Genomic DNA, 13,713 nt, shown 5'->3' on the forward strand with positions numbered 1-13,713 from the left:
ACATTTCAGCCTGTTCACCACACCCAGACGCCAATGCTAACAACGTCGCGGTTTATTGTCTTATGGTGAGTGAGTCATAGATACGCAGGCCACTCCACAACAAGCCAGATGAGAAGCACATGCAATGGTAACTATTGTACAATCAGTGGGAGTTAAGAGAATAATCACACGTATACAATCAACGAGCCCTCACACCAATGGACATTAAGTTCAGCCCCGGCGACACCTACCCAGGCAGAGGTCAAAACACCGACTGTCGGCTCTGTCAGCTCTGTCTCTGAGGGAGGTGAAGCAACAGTACCTACTGCTACTGCTGCGACCTCACCAACAGGCGGACGCGCTAATTTGTAAACAGTGGGCGCCCCTACGCGCCGAAACCCGCGACATACACTCAGTTCTCGGGTAAAACGGCGGGCGGCGCGCGCTCGGCGGCGCGGGAGGGCGACACTGCCGCCTCTGCACCGTCCGCCGGGCGCGGCGCCGGCCCGCCACAACACCATAAATAGCACCGCGTCGCGCGGCGGCCCGCGCCGCTCCACCGCGGCCTGGGCCCCGTATCACCCGTCCGGCGCGACGGCAGCCGCCGCGCCCACTATATGCCTAGCATACACGGTAGTAGCAAGCCCGGCCGCACAGGACACCCGCAGATGTTACACACTATGTCACCACGGAAACAGCGAGACGCGCCGGGGCCGGCCGGCCGCCGGGGGCGACCGCAGCACGCCCTGGCGGCGGGTCTGCGCACTGCCGACCGGCCGGCCCGCGCCGCCCATACACACCACATGGTGTCCGAACCAGTATTGTTGCAATACACAGCTAGCAGAAATGCAGCGCGCGGTGCCGCGAGGACACGCTCTCGGTCGCCGGCGGCGCGAACGGACGGACGGACGGTCCACAGCCGCCGAGGGCGAGTCGGACCGGCCCGCGCCGCGCCGCCGCCGGCGACCGGTACATTCACCGAATGCAGAATCACCCTGCGCAGAGGTTACATGGCCCGGCCAGCCCGCACGAGCAGCGCGCGGGCCAGCGCTATGTACAGCACCGTCCAACTACACAGTAGAAGTCACGCCCGCGCACGGACAGAAGCGAAAACAAAACGCGCACCTTCGCCCGATAACCGGGGTAGTCAGGGCCGCCAGAGGGCATATCTAAGTTCACAAATTCCAAGAGAATCGATGTGAATAATGTGCTTCGCGGCTGTCCCGCTGCATCTAAATCAAAACAACCACCGTCAACGGTACAACCTTCACCCAAGCTAAACAGGAAACCAGTCTAATCCTATCGGTGCGAATCCCCAAAGACAACAAACCGTACTGGAACAATCTGGAGCCGCGGACCGAGAGGTAATCCCCGCCGGGCTCCGTCAACTGTCATTTATCGCCGGCTCTGAATCTGGGCCGAGTCTGGGAGTTCAGACGCACCAGTCGGGACTCAGTTGGATCAGTGGCAATCATCAGCTGAGTCGACCGGCGGCCGTCTGAGCCGCTGAACTGAGCACAGTGGAACTCAGAACTCTGACACCGGGGCTCAGTCCGAGCGACGGCGACCCGAGCCAAATCAATCAGCCGCTGCTTCGGCTGGGACCATGCGGGCAATCGCCCGTAGCAGTTAGCGTTTCCCAGTCTTCTGATCATGACGTCTCACCCTGGCTCAGGGTGCCTCCCGCTGTTCCAAATCGTCTCCCGCTGTCCCAGAACGCCTCCAGGTGGCTCAGAACGGCTCCTTTCCGCTTCCAATAGTCAGCGTCGCCCGCCCGCTGCCTCAGTCGTCTCCCGCCGGCTCCTGGGACCTCCCACTGACTCCTGCCGCTACTCTCTGTCCCAGAGGGCCTCCAGTTGGCTCCTGGCGTCTCCCTCCGGCCAAGGTGCCTCTCCGTGTCCCTCCGCTCCGTCGGACGTCCCTCCTGCGCCCGCTCCGGCCCGGCTCTATCCGCTGGTGTAGAACTCACCACCGTTGAAGCCCCAGCCGGACGTGCTCGGGTACGAATCGTCCTGGAACCGGGAGCGGCCGGTCAGACCGAGCGGCCGGGGTGGGCCGACCAAGGTGCGGTCGCCGGGTCCGTTCCCACTGCTCGGCCAACTGGGGTTGGCTGTTCCAAGCGGTTTAGTGGTAACGGACGGTCACGAGTTTAGGTTTATAAATGGTAGATATGATTGCAGTTAAGTTTTACGACATATATCTGACGGGTTCACGAATCTTCTGAGATAATAAAGCACATGATCATAACCACAAATTTACAGTAATGGTGATAGACAAATTAGAAACAGAGCACGTATTGTTCTCTGCTGTTCGAGCTGATAAAACTACATCCTCACATTGAACGTAACATACCGTGCATCACGGATCTGTTGAGTAAATAACGAGAAGCTGACCCTGGACAAGTGACCCGCCCTGACCTCACGTACACCCCGCCTGCCGAGCAGCACCCCGCCTCACCTGGCCGGAGCCCCAGCCGGCGCGGCTGTCAGCCAGCCCGCCGCCCGGCGCCGGCCGCTGCGGCGCCGCGCCGAACTTGGACATGGGCAGCGACGATCCGTCGGCGGCGTACATGTGCGCGGCTCCGAGCGGCGAGTCGGCTGCCGGGTAGAGGCGCGCCGCCGAGCCGGCGCCCGCGCCCGCGCCCACCGGCGGCGGCGTGAAGCGGGCGCCGCTGAACGGGTCAGCCGAGTAGCCAGCGAACGGCACGGCCGCCGTCGAACAGAGCGGCCCGTGGCCCAGCGACACCGACGACGTCGTGTGCGAGCTGCGCACGTTCTGCCAGCGCACACAGCGGCGGCCGGTGAGCGGCAGATCCGGGCCAAAAATGGACGCACACTCAGGTACGTCAACCCTTGACGGGTGGACGGTAACAATACGATGCCCGACAAAAAAGCGATGCGTTGTTTCAATTTCCACGTATTTGGAGGTGCTGCTTCTCAGCAAAGCCACACGACCATGTGGCAAGAGATCGGAAGAAAAAGGGAGTCTGCGCGGGTTTACTCGGCCACGGGCGCTGTCGCAGAGAGCAAGCGAATGCCAAGCACGCTGAGCGGGACTGCTAAGCTCTGCTCCGGGACGGGAAGGGCAGACGGACCAGACACACAGTGCGGCGCACCGCCCGCCGAGTACTCACCAGCCTGTTCTCCTTCTGTTTCTCCTCGATGCCGTGCTCGATGAACCACAGTTCCCGGATGAGGTCCTTCTCCAAGTGCGAGGACGGGCTGACCGGCTCCTCCTGGGTCGTCCTCTCGGGCTCCTCGTGACGCGCCGGCGACAGCACCTGCGATAGCTGAATCAGAAGGCGGAGGGGAGGGGCGGGAGGGGGCGGACCGGCGTCACACGCAGGGCAACATGGAACGTAGGCCGTGCGAAGAGCACAGTAATCATTCGGCCCCAACTCGAACACCGGCCGCAAATTTAGACATCACACTAAAAAAGGACTTAGTGGACAGCTTCTGTTACCTGGAATCAGGCTGTTTCTTTATCAAACTATAAGGACCCGATTTTTTCAATTTGTTATTGGTTCGCTCTCGAATCGTTACAATCTGACTGCTTAAGTGGTAAAACAAGACTGCTAAATGAGCTATCATCAATCATGTTTTGCATGCTTCCGTTGCCTTTGTTTGTTAAAGGGACCCTCCCACCTTCAAAAAAGTTAATGAATTGGCATGAAAGTGATGTCGCTCGGTTCAGAAAGAGCAAAAACGAATATCTACCAAATTTCATCGAAAAATATTCACCGGTTTTCAAGATATTAGACTTTTACTTTTGTTTACTTTTTGGGATGTCCGCTGTTCATAGCGACTTTATTTGAAAGTGCGGCATTTGTTGCGCGCAAGGCAGCATATACCACCGCGTGCTACAAAACGTTTTAGTCAAACATTTAAAAATAGTTAGATATCTGCGCTGACGTCACACATTCAGAGGGGTATTCCTATGCATTAGCCCCTCTGAATCAAAATGCTGCAATTTTGAAATTCAATATTTCCGATTTAAGGCATTTCTCGATGTTGTGAGTGCCGAAACCGGTAATTGTGAGCCAGGGACCCCATTTTGGCTATCTCAACTCAAATCTAATGTTAAGGTGGGAGGGTCCCTTTAAAAGACAACTAAACAATGACATTTTCCCTAGAAAAAATAGATACACCGGTAATTTTGAACGCAATTTGTCTACAAGATGTTGACTACAGCGGAAACTAACTGATCATTTTTTTATAAGCACTATAGCCGGTTTTCCAATGCCTTCAACTAGGCTTTGACGGAAGTACCAAAACGTTATGATGGCTAGCTTCAAAGCTTAAACCAGTATTTCCGTTCAGACCGTGGGACGCTCTATAGAGATGATCGCGATAGGAGTCCGGACGCCGGCGCCGCCGCCGGTCTGTGGTCAGCACAGCCGCTGAATGTGATCCACATCAGTTCCCGAATATCACGTCATCTCTAGCCGTCAGCACGTCCGGGCCGGTGGCCGACCGTCGGAGCAGCTTCCCCGTGAATCATACTGTCGAATATTCCGGCAGCTCGCCTCAGCGGCAGTCTCTGCCCCCGGGCCCTCCCCCGACCACCACGCGTCTCCCACCGTCCCATCCCATCAGCTCACCTGCCGCCCCGTCACAACACCACTACCACGGTCCATCCCATCACCTCCCCCCTGCCGCCCCGTCCGCCGGCCGGCACGCACCTTCACGCCGTCCTGGAACTTCCTCTCGAGCGAGTCGAGCTCGTTCTGGAAGCGGATGCTCTCGGCGGCTAGCAGGCTGCCCTCGGTGTTGCGGGCGATGGGCAGCGGGTCGCTGGGCCGGTCGCCGCTCGGCTTGAGGTGCACCATCTGCAGCCCGGGCGGGTCCAGCACGCCGTGGCCGATCGTGTTGTAGTGCATGCCGCACGGGTCCGTCTGCACTAGCTGGTACTGCAGGCCGCCGCTCGCTGCCGGAGGGGGTGTACAGAGACAGAGGTCACACACTGGAGGTTTACTGTATGCCTGGCCTATTCAAATACATTAGCCAGAGGGGTGTGGTAATAACTGGTGTAAGCAAATTGACCACGGTCAAAAATGCATTACCAGAATGCACTTAAGCGAACATTTTGGGATGGTCTCGTTCCTAAGTCGGCTAAGAGCTTCGGTCCAGAAAATAAATTTATCGTTGGCATACAGTAAAATACATACCAAACTCGGCCGGTGATAAATTTTCAAGACCTCAGTCCTTACTGATTTTTGAACTCGGCCTTCGGCCTCGTTCAAAAATCCAGTAAGGACCTCGGTCTTGAAAATTTATTTACACCGGCCTCGTTCAGTATTATATAATACCACACCGGCTGGTACTGCAGGCCGCCGCTCGCTGCCGGAGGGGGTGTACAGAGACAGAGGTCACACACTGGAGGTATACCACACCGGCTGGTACTGCAGGCCGCCGCTCGCTGTCGGCGAGGGGTGTACAGAGACAGAGGGTTAGACACACTGGAGGTATAACACACCAGCTGGTACTGCAGGCCGCCGCTCGCTGCCGGAGGGGGTGTACAGAGACAGAGGTCACACACTGGAGGTGTAACACACCAGCTGGTACTGCAGGCCGCCGCTCGCTGCCGGAGGGGGTGTACAGAGACAGGTCATACACTGGAGGTATAACACACCAGCTGGTACTGCAGGCCGCCGCTCGCTGCCGGAGGGGGTGTACAGAGACAGAGGTCACACACTGGAGGTATACCACACCGGCTGGTACTGCAGGCCGCCGCTCGCTGTCAGCGAGGGGGTGTGCCGAGACAGAGAGGTCACACGCAGAGACTCGCGGGTGAGGTGACTGGGCCGCACTTTGTATATATGCTTCCTCACCACGAACCAGCGTCTCAGATGTGACTTCACCCAACCAACTAGAGCCAAATCTACCAACATTGAGCTTGCATAACACTCTTACCACACTCCTCCCAAACACAAACGCATCCTACCCCGCCAGTCCCCGTCCGCCACCCGTCTCCCATTCACTCACCGTTGTAGAGGAACGGGTCGCAGATCTGCATGAAGCTGGGCGGCAGCACGTGTCCCGGCATGGGCCGCGGCTGCTGCAGTACCGCCTCGGTGGGCACCGTGTCGCCGGAGAGGGCAGACACCTGAACTGGCCGGCTGGGCGTGGTGCCAGCCCGCTCCGTCCGCGAGATCGGGCCGAACGCAAACTCCTCGGCCGTCGACGAGAACGGGATGTACTCGTCCTCGTTACTGGGGGTCCGGCAGGTGGGAAGGGGAGCTGTTAGCGGAATGTACTGGCCCAGGGTCCGGTAGATGGGGGTGGAGGGGCTGTTGACAAAATGTACTGGGGGAGGGTGTTCCAGGAAAATGGGGGGGGGGGAGCGGTAACGGAATCTTCTTGCCCTCGTCAGAAATGTTAAAAAAAAAAACGGACGGCATTCATTACGATGACGAAGCCGGTTACCAGTTAACTATCTCATCACGCACCACTACCGCAGCCCACTGTGGCGGCCACACCGCCCTGCCTGCTCACCTGGCCACTCGCACATTGCTGTAGACCGGTCCCGAGTTGGTGGCGCGCGACTTGGTGCTTTGGTACTCGGCCAGCGACGACTTGAGCGCGTGGAAGAAGCTGTCACTGGACGTCCAGATGGAGTAGTGTTTGGTGGGCTGCGTGCCGCCGGCCTGGTCAGTGGCCGCCTGCGGCACGGCGCTAGCCTCGTACGGCTGGGGCGCCGCCGCCGTGGTGGTGGTGGTGGTGGCCGTGCCCTCCACGCCGTCCGCCGAGGTCACGATGTGCTCCAGCTGGTGCAGGATCTCCTGCTTCCTCTGGCGCAGCGCCGTCAGAGATTTGGACGCGATCGACTGCAGGGGACGGAGGGAGCGATGAGCGCATATTGTATACGGACTCACATGCGACCGCCACCGCCACTAAGTCCGTCACAATGTCCAACAACATTGTACAACGCCCAAAAAGTGAGCAGTGCCGACACGAGCATCATGTAGTAAGAACTCACACCATCAACATTCGGCAAGGAGTCCCAGCATTTAATAACAACCCTAACAAAGGTCTGCCACTAATCGTACACCCAGCAGCGGCGGGCACCGACCCCTCGCAACTGCCGCTAACCGGCGAGTTGAAACTCGCTCCCCCCCCCTGCACTGACCGGCCACCCCTCCCTCGCCCGCCCTGCCATTGCTCGGCGAGTTGAACCTCTCTCCCCTGTCACTGACCGGCGAGTTGACGTTGACGGGCACGGCGACGCTCCGTCCGCCGGACGTCGCACTCGAGCTGATTACGCCGGTCGAGCCGAGCCCGGACGAACTCAGAGAGGTGATAGCCTGGCCGGGCCGCGGCGGCGACTGTACCGGCGGTACGCTGAGGTCAGGGAGGGGAGGGTCAGGTCAGAGGTGGTAACTTGGCCGGGCCGCGGCGGCCACTGTACCGGCGGCACGCTGGGGTCAGGAAGGGAGAGGGGAAGTCAGCCGAGACCAAGACACGAAGAACATAAAATGACACACTGAAGAACATAAAACTACACAGGAAAATGAGCAAAAAAAAAAAATTATCACAACTAAAGCCCGAAACGAGCAACTCAACATTATCGTACATGCCATAACCGTACATAACACTGCACTCAGCTAGCAGTTAACAGTGCTGAGCCCTCGAGTGGATGAACCGCTCGGTATATTTTGAGCGTGTTGAGAGCGCCTCCTCCGTTCTACCATCCCACCCTGCCCCGGGAGCGGCGCGCGGCACTGACCCGTAGACGGCCGGCGGCGGCCGAGGCGGCGGCGGCGGCGGGCCCGGCTGGACGGCGGCCCGGTGACCGACGGCCGGCGCGCCCACCAGCTGTACCCCGGGCGGACCGGGGCCGGGACTGCACACCGGAGTGAAGTACTCGAGCTGGTAGGGCAGGCGCGCCACGGCGTGCACCACGGGCACGGGAACGGCGGCCGGCGGCGGTACCAGACCCACCACGCCTGGGGGAGCGGGCGCACACAGCGGGAGGTCACATATCGGGTGGTCAATGGTCAGACACAGCATGGGATTAGCACGTAGTGCCTTTGTTTGTGAAGCTATTCACGTTCCATCATGCATGCCAGTGTCCTGATTTTCGTGAAGTTGGGTGGAAACCCACACCTTAACAGATTCTCTTTGTGACGTCCCGGAAAGCCAAACGACGTCCCTGACATTTTTTTACGGATCGGGATAAAAGTCGGCAGGTATATCGAACACCAAAAGCAAACTAACAAAAAGAAATATCACCTCTGTAGCCTAAAAACACGGCTATGCAAAATGACAACAAATATATCCTAAGTCCTCACAAACCCACTTACACTCAACTCCCCTTTCCTACACCGCTGGCCAACTGCCGCAACAGTAAACAACGCGGTTTTATGTTCGTTTTCTGTGCGTCAGATATGGATAGGTTTTTCTTTTACCATATGAAGGTAATAGCTGCCATATGAAGGAGAAAAGATGTCGGAATAGAGGGATCTGAGGACATCGTTTTCCACTTTTCAGTTTTAGTAACTGTGGAGTGTATAGATAAAAATTTATCATGCGAATATATTACTTCGACATTTATCTATAAGCACGCAACATACCTTTTGTATCAAACTACTGTAACATATTTAATTATTTTTTCCCCTCAGAAGGTCACAGTAACGGGGTAGCGCTGCCCCTGGAACATGTCCTTCAAAAGTAGTTAATTTTGCATATGTTGATAGTGGTTGGGGAAAAAGTTTAGTGTTTACTTGTTTGAATTAAAATAAAGTTACCGAATTTCAACAGTATTAATTCAAGTATGTCGTCCTTGGCTTAAAAAATACACGCAATGTTGGGGACGTCGATTGACCTTGTCATTCCCATTTAATCGACGTCGGTACAAAACTGAAAAGTGCACAATGATTTCACATTTTTTCCAGCCAAGAAAAATTCAGCGTCCACCTTGGGGTTTTCTTAATTGAATTTCATAACAGGAAGCTATGGAAATTAATTTTCCGAACTGTTTTCCACCTCTTTGTTTGGACGTCTGTTTTTTTACGTCAGTCCTCTTGCTCGATATAATGTCCTTCTTATGACGTCAATATTTAGTGATAGCTTGGGTTGATTTTTGTTGTAGCATATTTGTTGTTGACTGTTGTGTACGATCATGGACAAGAACTAGACATCTTCAAAGTGTTGTTTTGGTGTTTGTGGTGAATGATTTAATTTTGTATTGTACTAGGGGAAAACTGGCATTACTTTGTGTCTACATATAAATGATCATTTGAGATGCCTTGAGGTGCTATTAGTCAACATTGCCAGTGAAAATCGCTAATTTTAAGAGATTTAGGTAAGGGATTTTCAGTGGCTTAGGCTCCGCACCGATATCGACGTCCTTTTGAAATAGTGACGTCCTTGCGGCTTCAATCACACTCTCCGAAAAATCAATTTCAGGACACTGATGCATGCTATGTAGGCTAATTGTCGGTAGTTCCAAAATGATAGATCGATGAAGGTAACGGGGCAAACAAACTCGATAGAAAAGACCAGGAGATGGAGATAACATACCAGCAATGCATCTAAGTGGGCTTGTACCGTTAACGATTTGCACCATGCAGCTCCGCCTCATTCGCACTGATATCAAGATGCATTACGTGCATTGAGCTATAACTAGTGTCCGCATAGCTAAACGACAGGCACATCAATATGAGCTACACATTCTACGTGATAATAACTACGTAACGTTTCGGAACTGATTGCAGAATACCTCCGGGAAACCCAGTGATATAACAGGTACCAAGTAAATAATAGCCATCATCAGACCTTGGCATCTGCATTCTGCAGTTTCCGGGACCTAGGGGAGAGTGGGGTAATTTGGCCGCTTTTTTTTAGAAAACGATATAACTTAAAATTGACGACACATTTCTGCATTTTCTCAACGCTGGCAGGTGTCGTATTCATTTTACTTTACTGGACAGTGAACTTGAAATGATAGAGTAATTACTTATATTGAAATTGTGACGCATTACAAAGGTCTGCAAGGCGGCCAAATTGCCCCACTAGCAGGGTTATTTGGCCGGGGGTGTGGGGCAATTTGGCCGGTGTTAGTTTGCGGTCGGGATTTTCTGTTATATTGCGAGTCAGCTTCAGATTCAGCAATGATGTGTGTCCTATGACGCATTTGCCGCATTTTGGAGGTTGACTCAGGGGTCACAGGGGTCAAAATAGCCAAATTAGCGGCTCTAGATGCGAAGACAGTTTTTTACGAATAACTTTTGAAGTAATCAAGCTAGGCCAAAACTTCGAGTACCATCGTAATTCTCTCGTCAGTCCGCATCGAAAGATATATGTGTTGACCTTGAGAAGTCAAGGTCAAAGGTTGACCTCAGGTCACGTTGCATATGGTCGCTTGACCTCAAGGTCACGTGATTTCAAGGTCATCATGCATATCATTCGATGCGCCTTGGCGAGCTGAACAGAATGAGACCATTTGTGCGGCTGTACCAGTTTTATGTAAGGATTTACTAGCAAAAAACGTTTGGTAACCTTTGATGACGTCACATGCTCTTACAGTTGACCAATCGGAAGTAAGGCATCAAAGTAGTCAAAGTTGGTCATGAATCATGTCATTTATGGTACAATTGACCATGAAAACTCGGCCGTCCCAGCATATAGACCATGAGCGCACCGGCCAAATTGCCCCGCTAGTCCCGGCCAAATTACCCCATATTGTCATTCTGAAAATTTTTGTCTATAAAGTCATCACGGCTATACGGAATTAGATAAAATTGCTCTTGGAACCGCTGAACACCCCCAAGAATGGCGCTATAATGTCTGAATTCGTTTTTAGCCCAAATCCTACATGTTATACAACTTTGTAAACAGAAGTAAAAGTTACCATTTTCTAATGAAATTAACGTTTTATTAATTTTGAATAAAACTACGAGGGGCAAAGTTTCGACATTTGTCCTCCAGTTATTTCTACCCATGACAAATGAATAGAGACTAGAGCTATTTCACTCACTTTTATTAGACAGCGTACAGGTGGGGGCGGCCAATTTACACCACCGGCCAAATTACCCCACTCTCCCCTACTCTGCTCGTGTCACCACCCCGTAATTAGCTCAATCAGCCCTCCCAGCGACACAGGCCTGAGACCCCAGCACTGTCTCTGTACCAGGCCGGTCACTGCCGTGGTGCCGTCCCACGGTCCCCCGGTACCACCCCTCTTTCCCCCCCTCCCCACTCACGCTGCGGGGGCACGGCCTGGAAGCCGGCGGCCGGCGGCAGCGGGAACGTCACCCGAGGCGTCATCGGCGGCCCGGCCAGCGAGGCGGCCGCCGGCGCCGGCACCGGGGAGTCGGCCGCGCCCGGCGGCCGCTCCGCCTTCTTTGGCCGCCGGCTCTTGGCGCGGTAACTGCCGGAGCGAGGGTGGGGACGTAAGACACGGGTCAAACTGATACAGGTCGGTCGCCGGCTCTTGGCGCGGTAACTGCCGGAGCGAGGGTGGGGACGCCAGATACAGGTCAGAGTGGGGAGGAGGGACAGGGAAGGAGCGACCACCAGCATTAGAAATCACATTGTTTTACGTCTAACTGCATGTCAGCATGAAACACCTAACCTTTTCTATTGAACGAGCACCTTCCCTCCATCCCGACCCCAGTCGCACAGCCCCACACCTTCTCCCTCACCCGCCCAGTCCTTTTGCTCACCGCTCCAGCTCCTCCTCCGAGTGGGCGAACGTGCAGGCGGGGCCGCGCGGGCACGTGCCACGCTGCTTCAGGTCGCGGCACAGGCTCGTCTTGTACTTTGCGTTGTGGGCGTGCGTGGTGTCCACGTGGACGCGCCGGCCGCCGTGGTGGTGCACGAAGCTGATGAGCACGCGCACCACCTCGGCGGCCGCCTCCAGAGCCGTCACCACCTGCTCCCAGTCGGCCTCCATCGAGTCTGGGGGGGGGGGGGGAGAGCGTCACCAGGGCGGTCACCAGGGGGGGGGGGGCGTCACCACCTGCTCCTAGTCTGCGTCTCCATATAGTATTAGCATCAGGGAAGGAGCAAAACATGAACATTGTTTATTGTTATTCACACTGTGCATTGTCATTAAGCGTTGCCTTGAATATGAATATGGTGGCAATCCTACTCATCTACTGCAGGCTTGTTTGTTTGCTGAGCTTTTAGAGCGTGTCGTCAACGGGGTCATCAACCGCCCGTAACTGCTTCTCAGCTACTTCCAAGGTCGATTTTTCAACGTGAGGAAAAAATCTTACGATACTGCATGCTGCTTAGCGGCACAATCAAACTATATCGGCCAGGAAAAGGTAACCCCGCCACGCATTTTACGCGATTTCGTCAAACGCGATACGCTGCGCTTTTTCAGGGCATAACTCTCGAGTGTCAGCGGATGTAACCAACCGTGACATCACTGGCGTGAGCTAGTGTAACCATCAGTGAGACATACCTGGCGTTGCAATATGATGACTACAGGTTTTTGGTGTTAAGGAGTATACCTTATTAGGAGGGAGTCCAGGCACGCCGGACACATACCTGGCCTTAGGGAGTCCAGCGACCCACTGAACCTACCTGGCGCTGGGTCGACGGCGGCCAGAGTCTGCAGCCTCATCCTGGTCTGGGAGAGCCCGGCCGGGTCGCCCGTCTTCTGCAGCGAGATCACCAGCTCCTGGATCGACTGGTTGAAGCTGGACGGAGACTGGAACGGAGCGCAGTCACGGGTCACGTCACACGCCGTGACGCAATGACGACGTGACGTTATCACTGCGCTGGGTGAAAGGTCGCCGCACCCAACTGTGACGTGACAGTCAACAAACTGCACTGTTTCAGCACGTAGCCAGGGGGATGACCAGCCTGTATGACGAGCGGGTGGCCGCTGTCGCTGTCCTAAGTATCTATTGTGTCTACATGACTCGGTGGCATGGCTTATCGCCATGCCAACAACGCCACGGCAAATAAGCTACAAGCGTAGACCGGCTGAAAATACGTCAGCCATATGACACTGAGCCCCAACTTCCTTGGTCATTGTAATGTCTTCAGCTGACAACACAAAAAGGACAAATTGAAATATAATGCTTCATCGACATCTAAGTTCGTAAATCCATTTCCTAGCAATGTATTTGCGCTTTAAAAGAGCGAAGTGGCGCCCGTGATTGAGCAGTGAGCATGGCGCTTCGACGAATTCACTCTTTATTCAGCTAATGGTCCCAGTACATGTACGCCACTGATACTGCACATCCAGTTAGGAGGCACCTGTTTTGACGACCAGCTGTCAATCGGAGCCCCTATCAGTTCTCAATGAATGGCCAGCAGTACGGCACTGGGTGCCGCCGTGGTGCCTACATTCCATGCTCTCAGCAGATGGGGGTGGGGGAGAGATGACCTTGTCCGGGGGACAGGCAGCAGACACCAGACGGACCCCTCTGCTGCCGCCTGTCGGTCGGACCGATCTCGGACCATATGTCAGTCAGTCCGGTCCTGTTCCCAGGCCGGTGCAGTCGTATACTGCGACCGGCATCGGAGCTCTGCCGCCCCTGGCCCGCCCTCATGCAGTATTCAGTCGACAGAGCCCCAACAGCCTGCGCCCTGTTGAGCGTCCGACGGCCCGGCTAGATCGCCGCCAGATCGCCGACCGTCGGACAACGGCCGGCCGATGACACTGACCCTGAGCACAGCACGCGACAATGATCCGGACAACAGGCGGCGTCAGCGGTCAGTAGAGGCGTTAGTTGCAGCACATCCTCACCGCTAACGTATGCTGCAATACGTAATG

The 13,713-nt window shown here is 55.2% G+C and overlaps 1 protein-coding gene across 4 annotated transcripts in view; it reads right to left on the minus strand.

Moving 5' to 3' along the window:
* Positions 1–37: 37 nt before the first annotated feature.
* Positions 38–13,713, minus strand: part of LOC122393166 (roquin-1-like) — a 54,404-nt gene continuing 40,728 nt past the window's right edge. The window contains exons 7-17 of one of the 4 annotated variants that reach the window (XM_043388909.1): positions 12,513–12,639; positions 11,645–11,879; positions 11,183–11,349; positions 7,705–7,924; positions 7,175–7,319; positions 6,474–6,805; positions 5,964–6,190; positions 4,661–4,905; positions 3,113–3,259; positions 2,437–2,754; positions 38–1,991 (exon numbers count right to left, since the gene is read on the minus strand). In XM_043388909.1, coding sequence (XP_043244844.1) covers positions 1,926–1,991; positions 2,437–2,754; positions 3,113–3,259; positions 4,661–4,905; positions 5,964–6,190; positions 6,474–6,805; positions 7,175–7,319; positions 7,705–7,924; positions 11,183–11,349; positions 11,645–11,879; positions 12,513–12,639 — 2,229 coding nt within the window. In that variant the 3' untranslated portion in view covers positions 38–1,925. Of the gene's footprint in view, positions 1,992–2,436; positions 2,755–3,112; positions 3,269–4,660; positions 4,906–5,963; positions 6,191–6,473; positions 6,806–7,174; positions 7,320–7,704; positions 7,925–11,182; positions 11,350–11,644; positions 11,880–12,512; positions 12,640–13,713 lie in introns of all 4 variants that reach the window. The other 3 variants (XM_043388908.1, XM_043388911.1, XM_043388910.1) reach the window with 3 other exon arrangements.

The sequence above is a fragment of the Amphibalanus amphitrite genome, unplaced genomic scaffold (assembly GCF_019059575.1).
Source record: "Amphibalanus amphitrite isolate SeventyFive unplaced genomic scaffold, NRLGWU_Aamphi_draft 000520F_arrow, whole genome shotgun sequence".
NCBI lineage: Eukaryota > Metazoa > Arthropoda > Thecostraca > Balanomorpha > Balanidae > Amphibalanus > Amphibalanus amphitrite.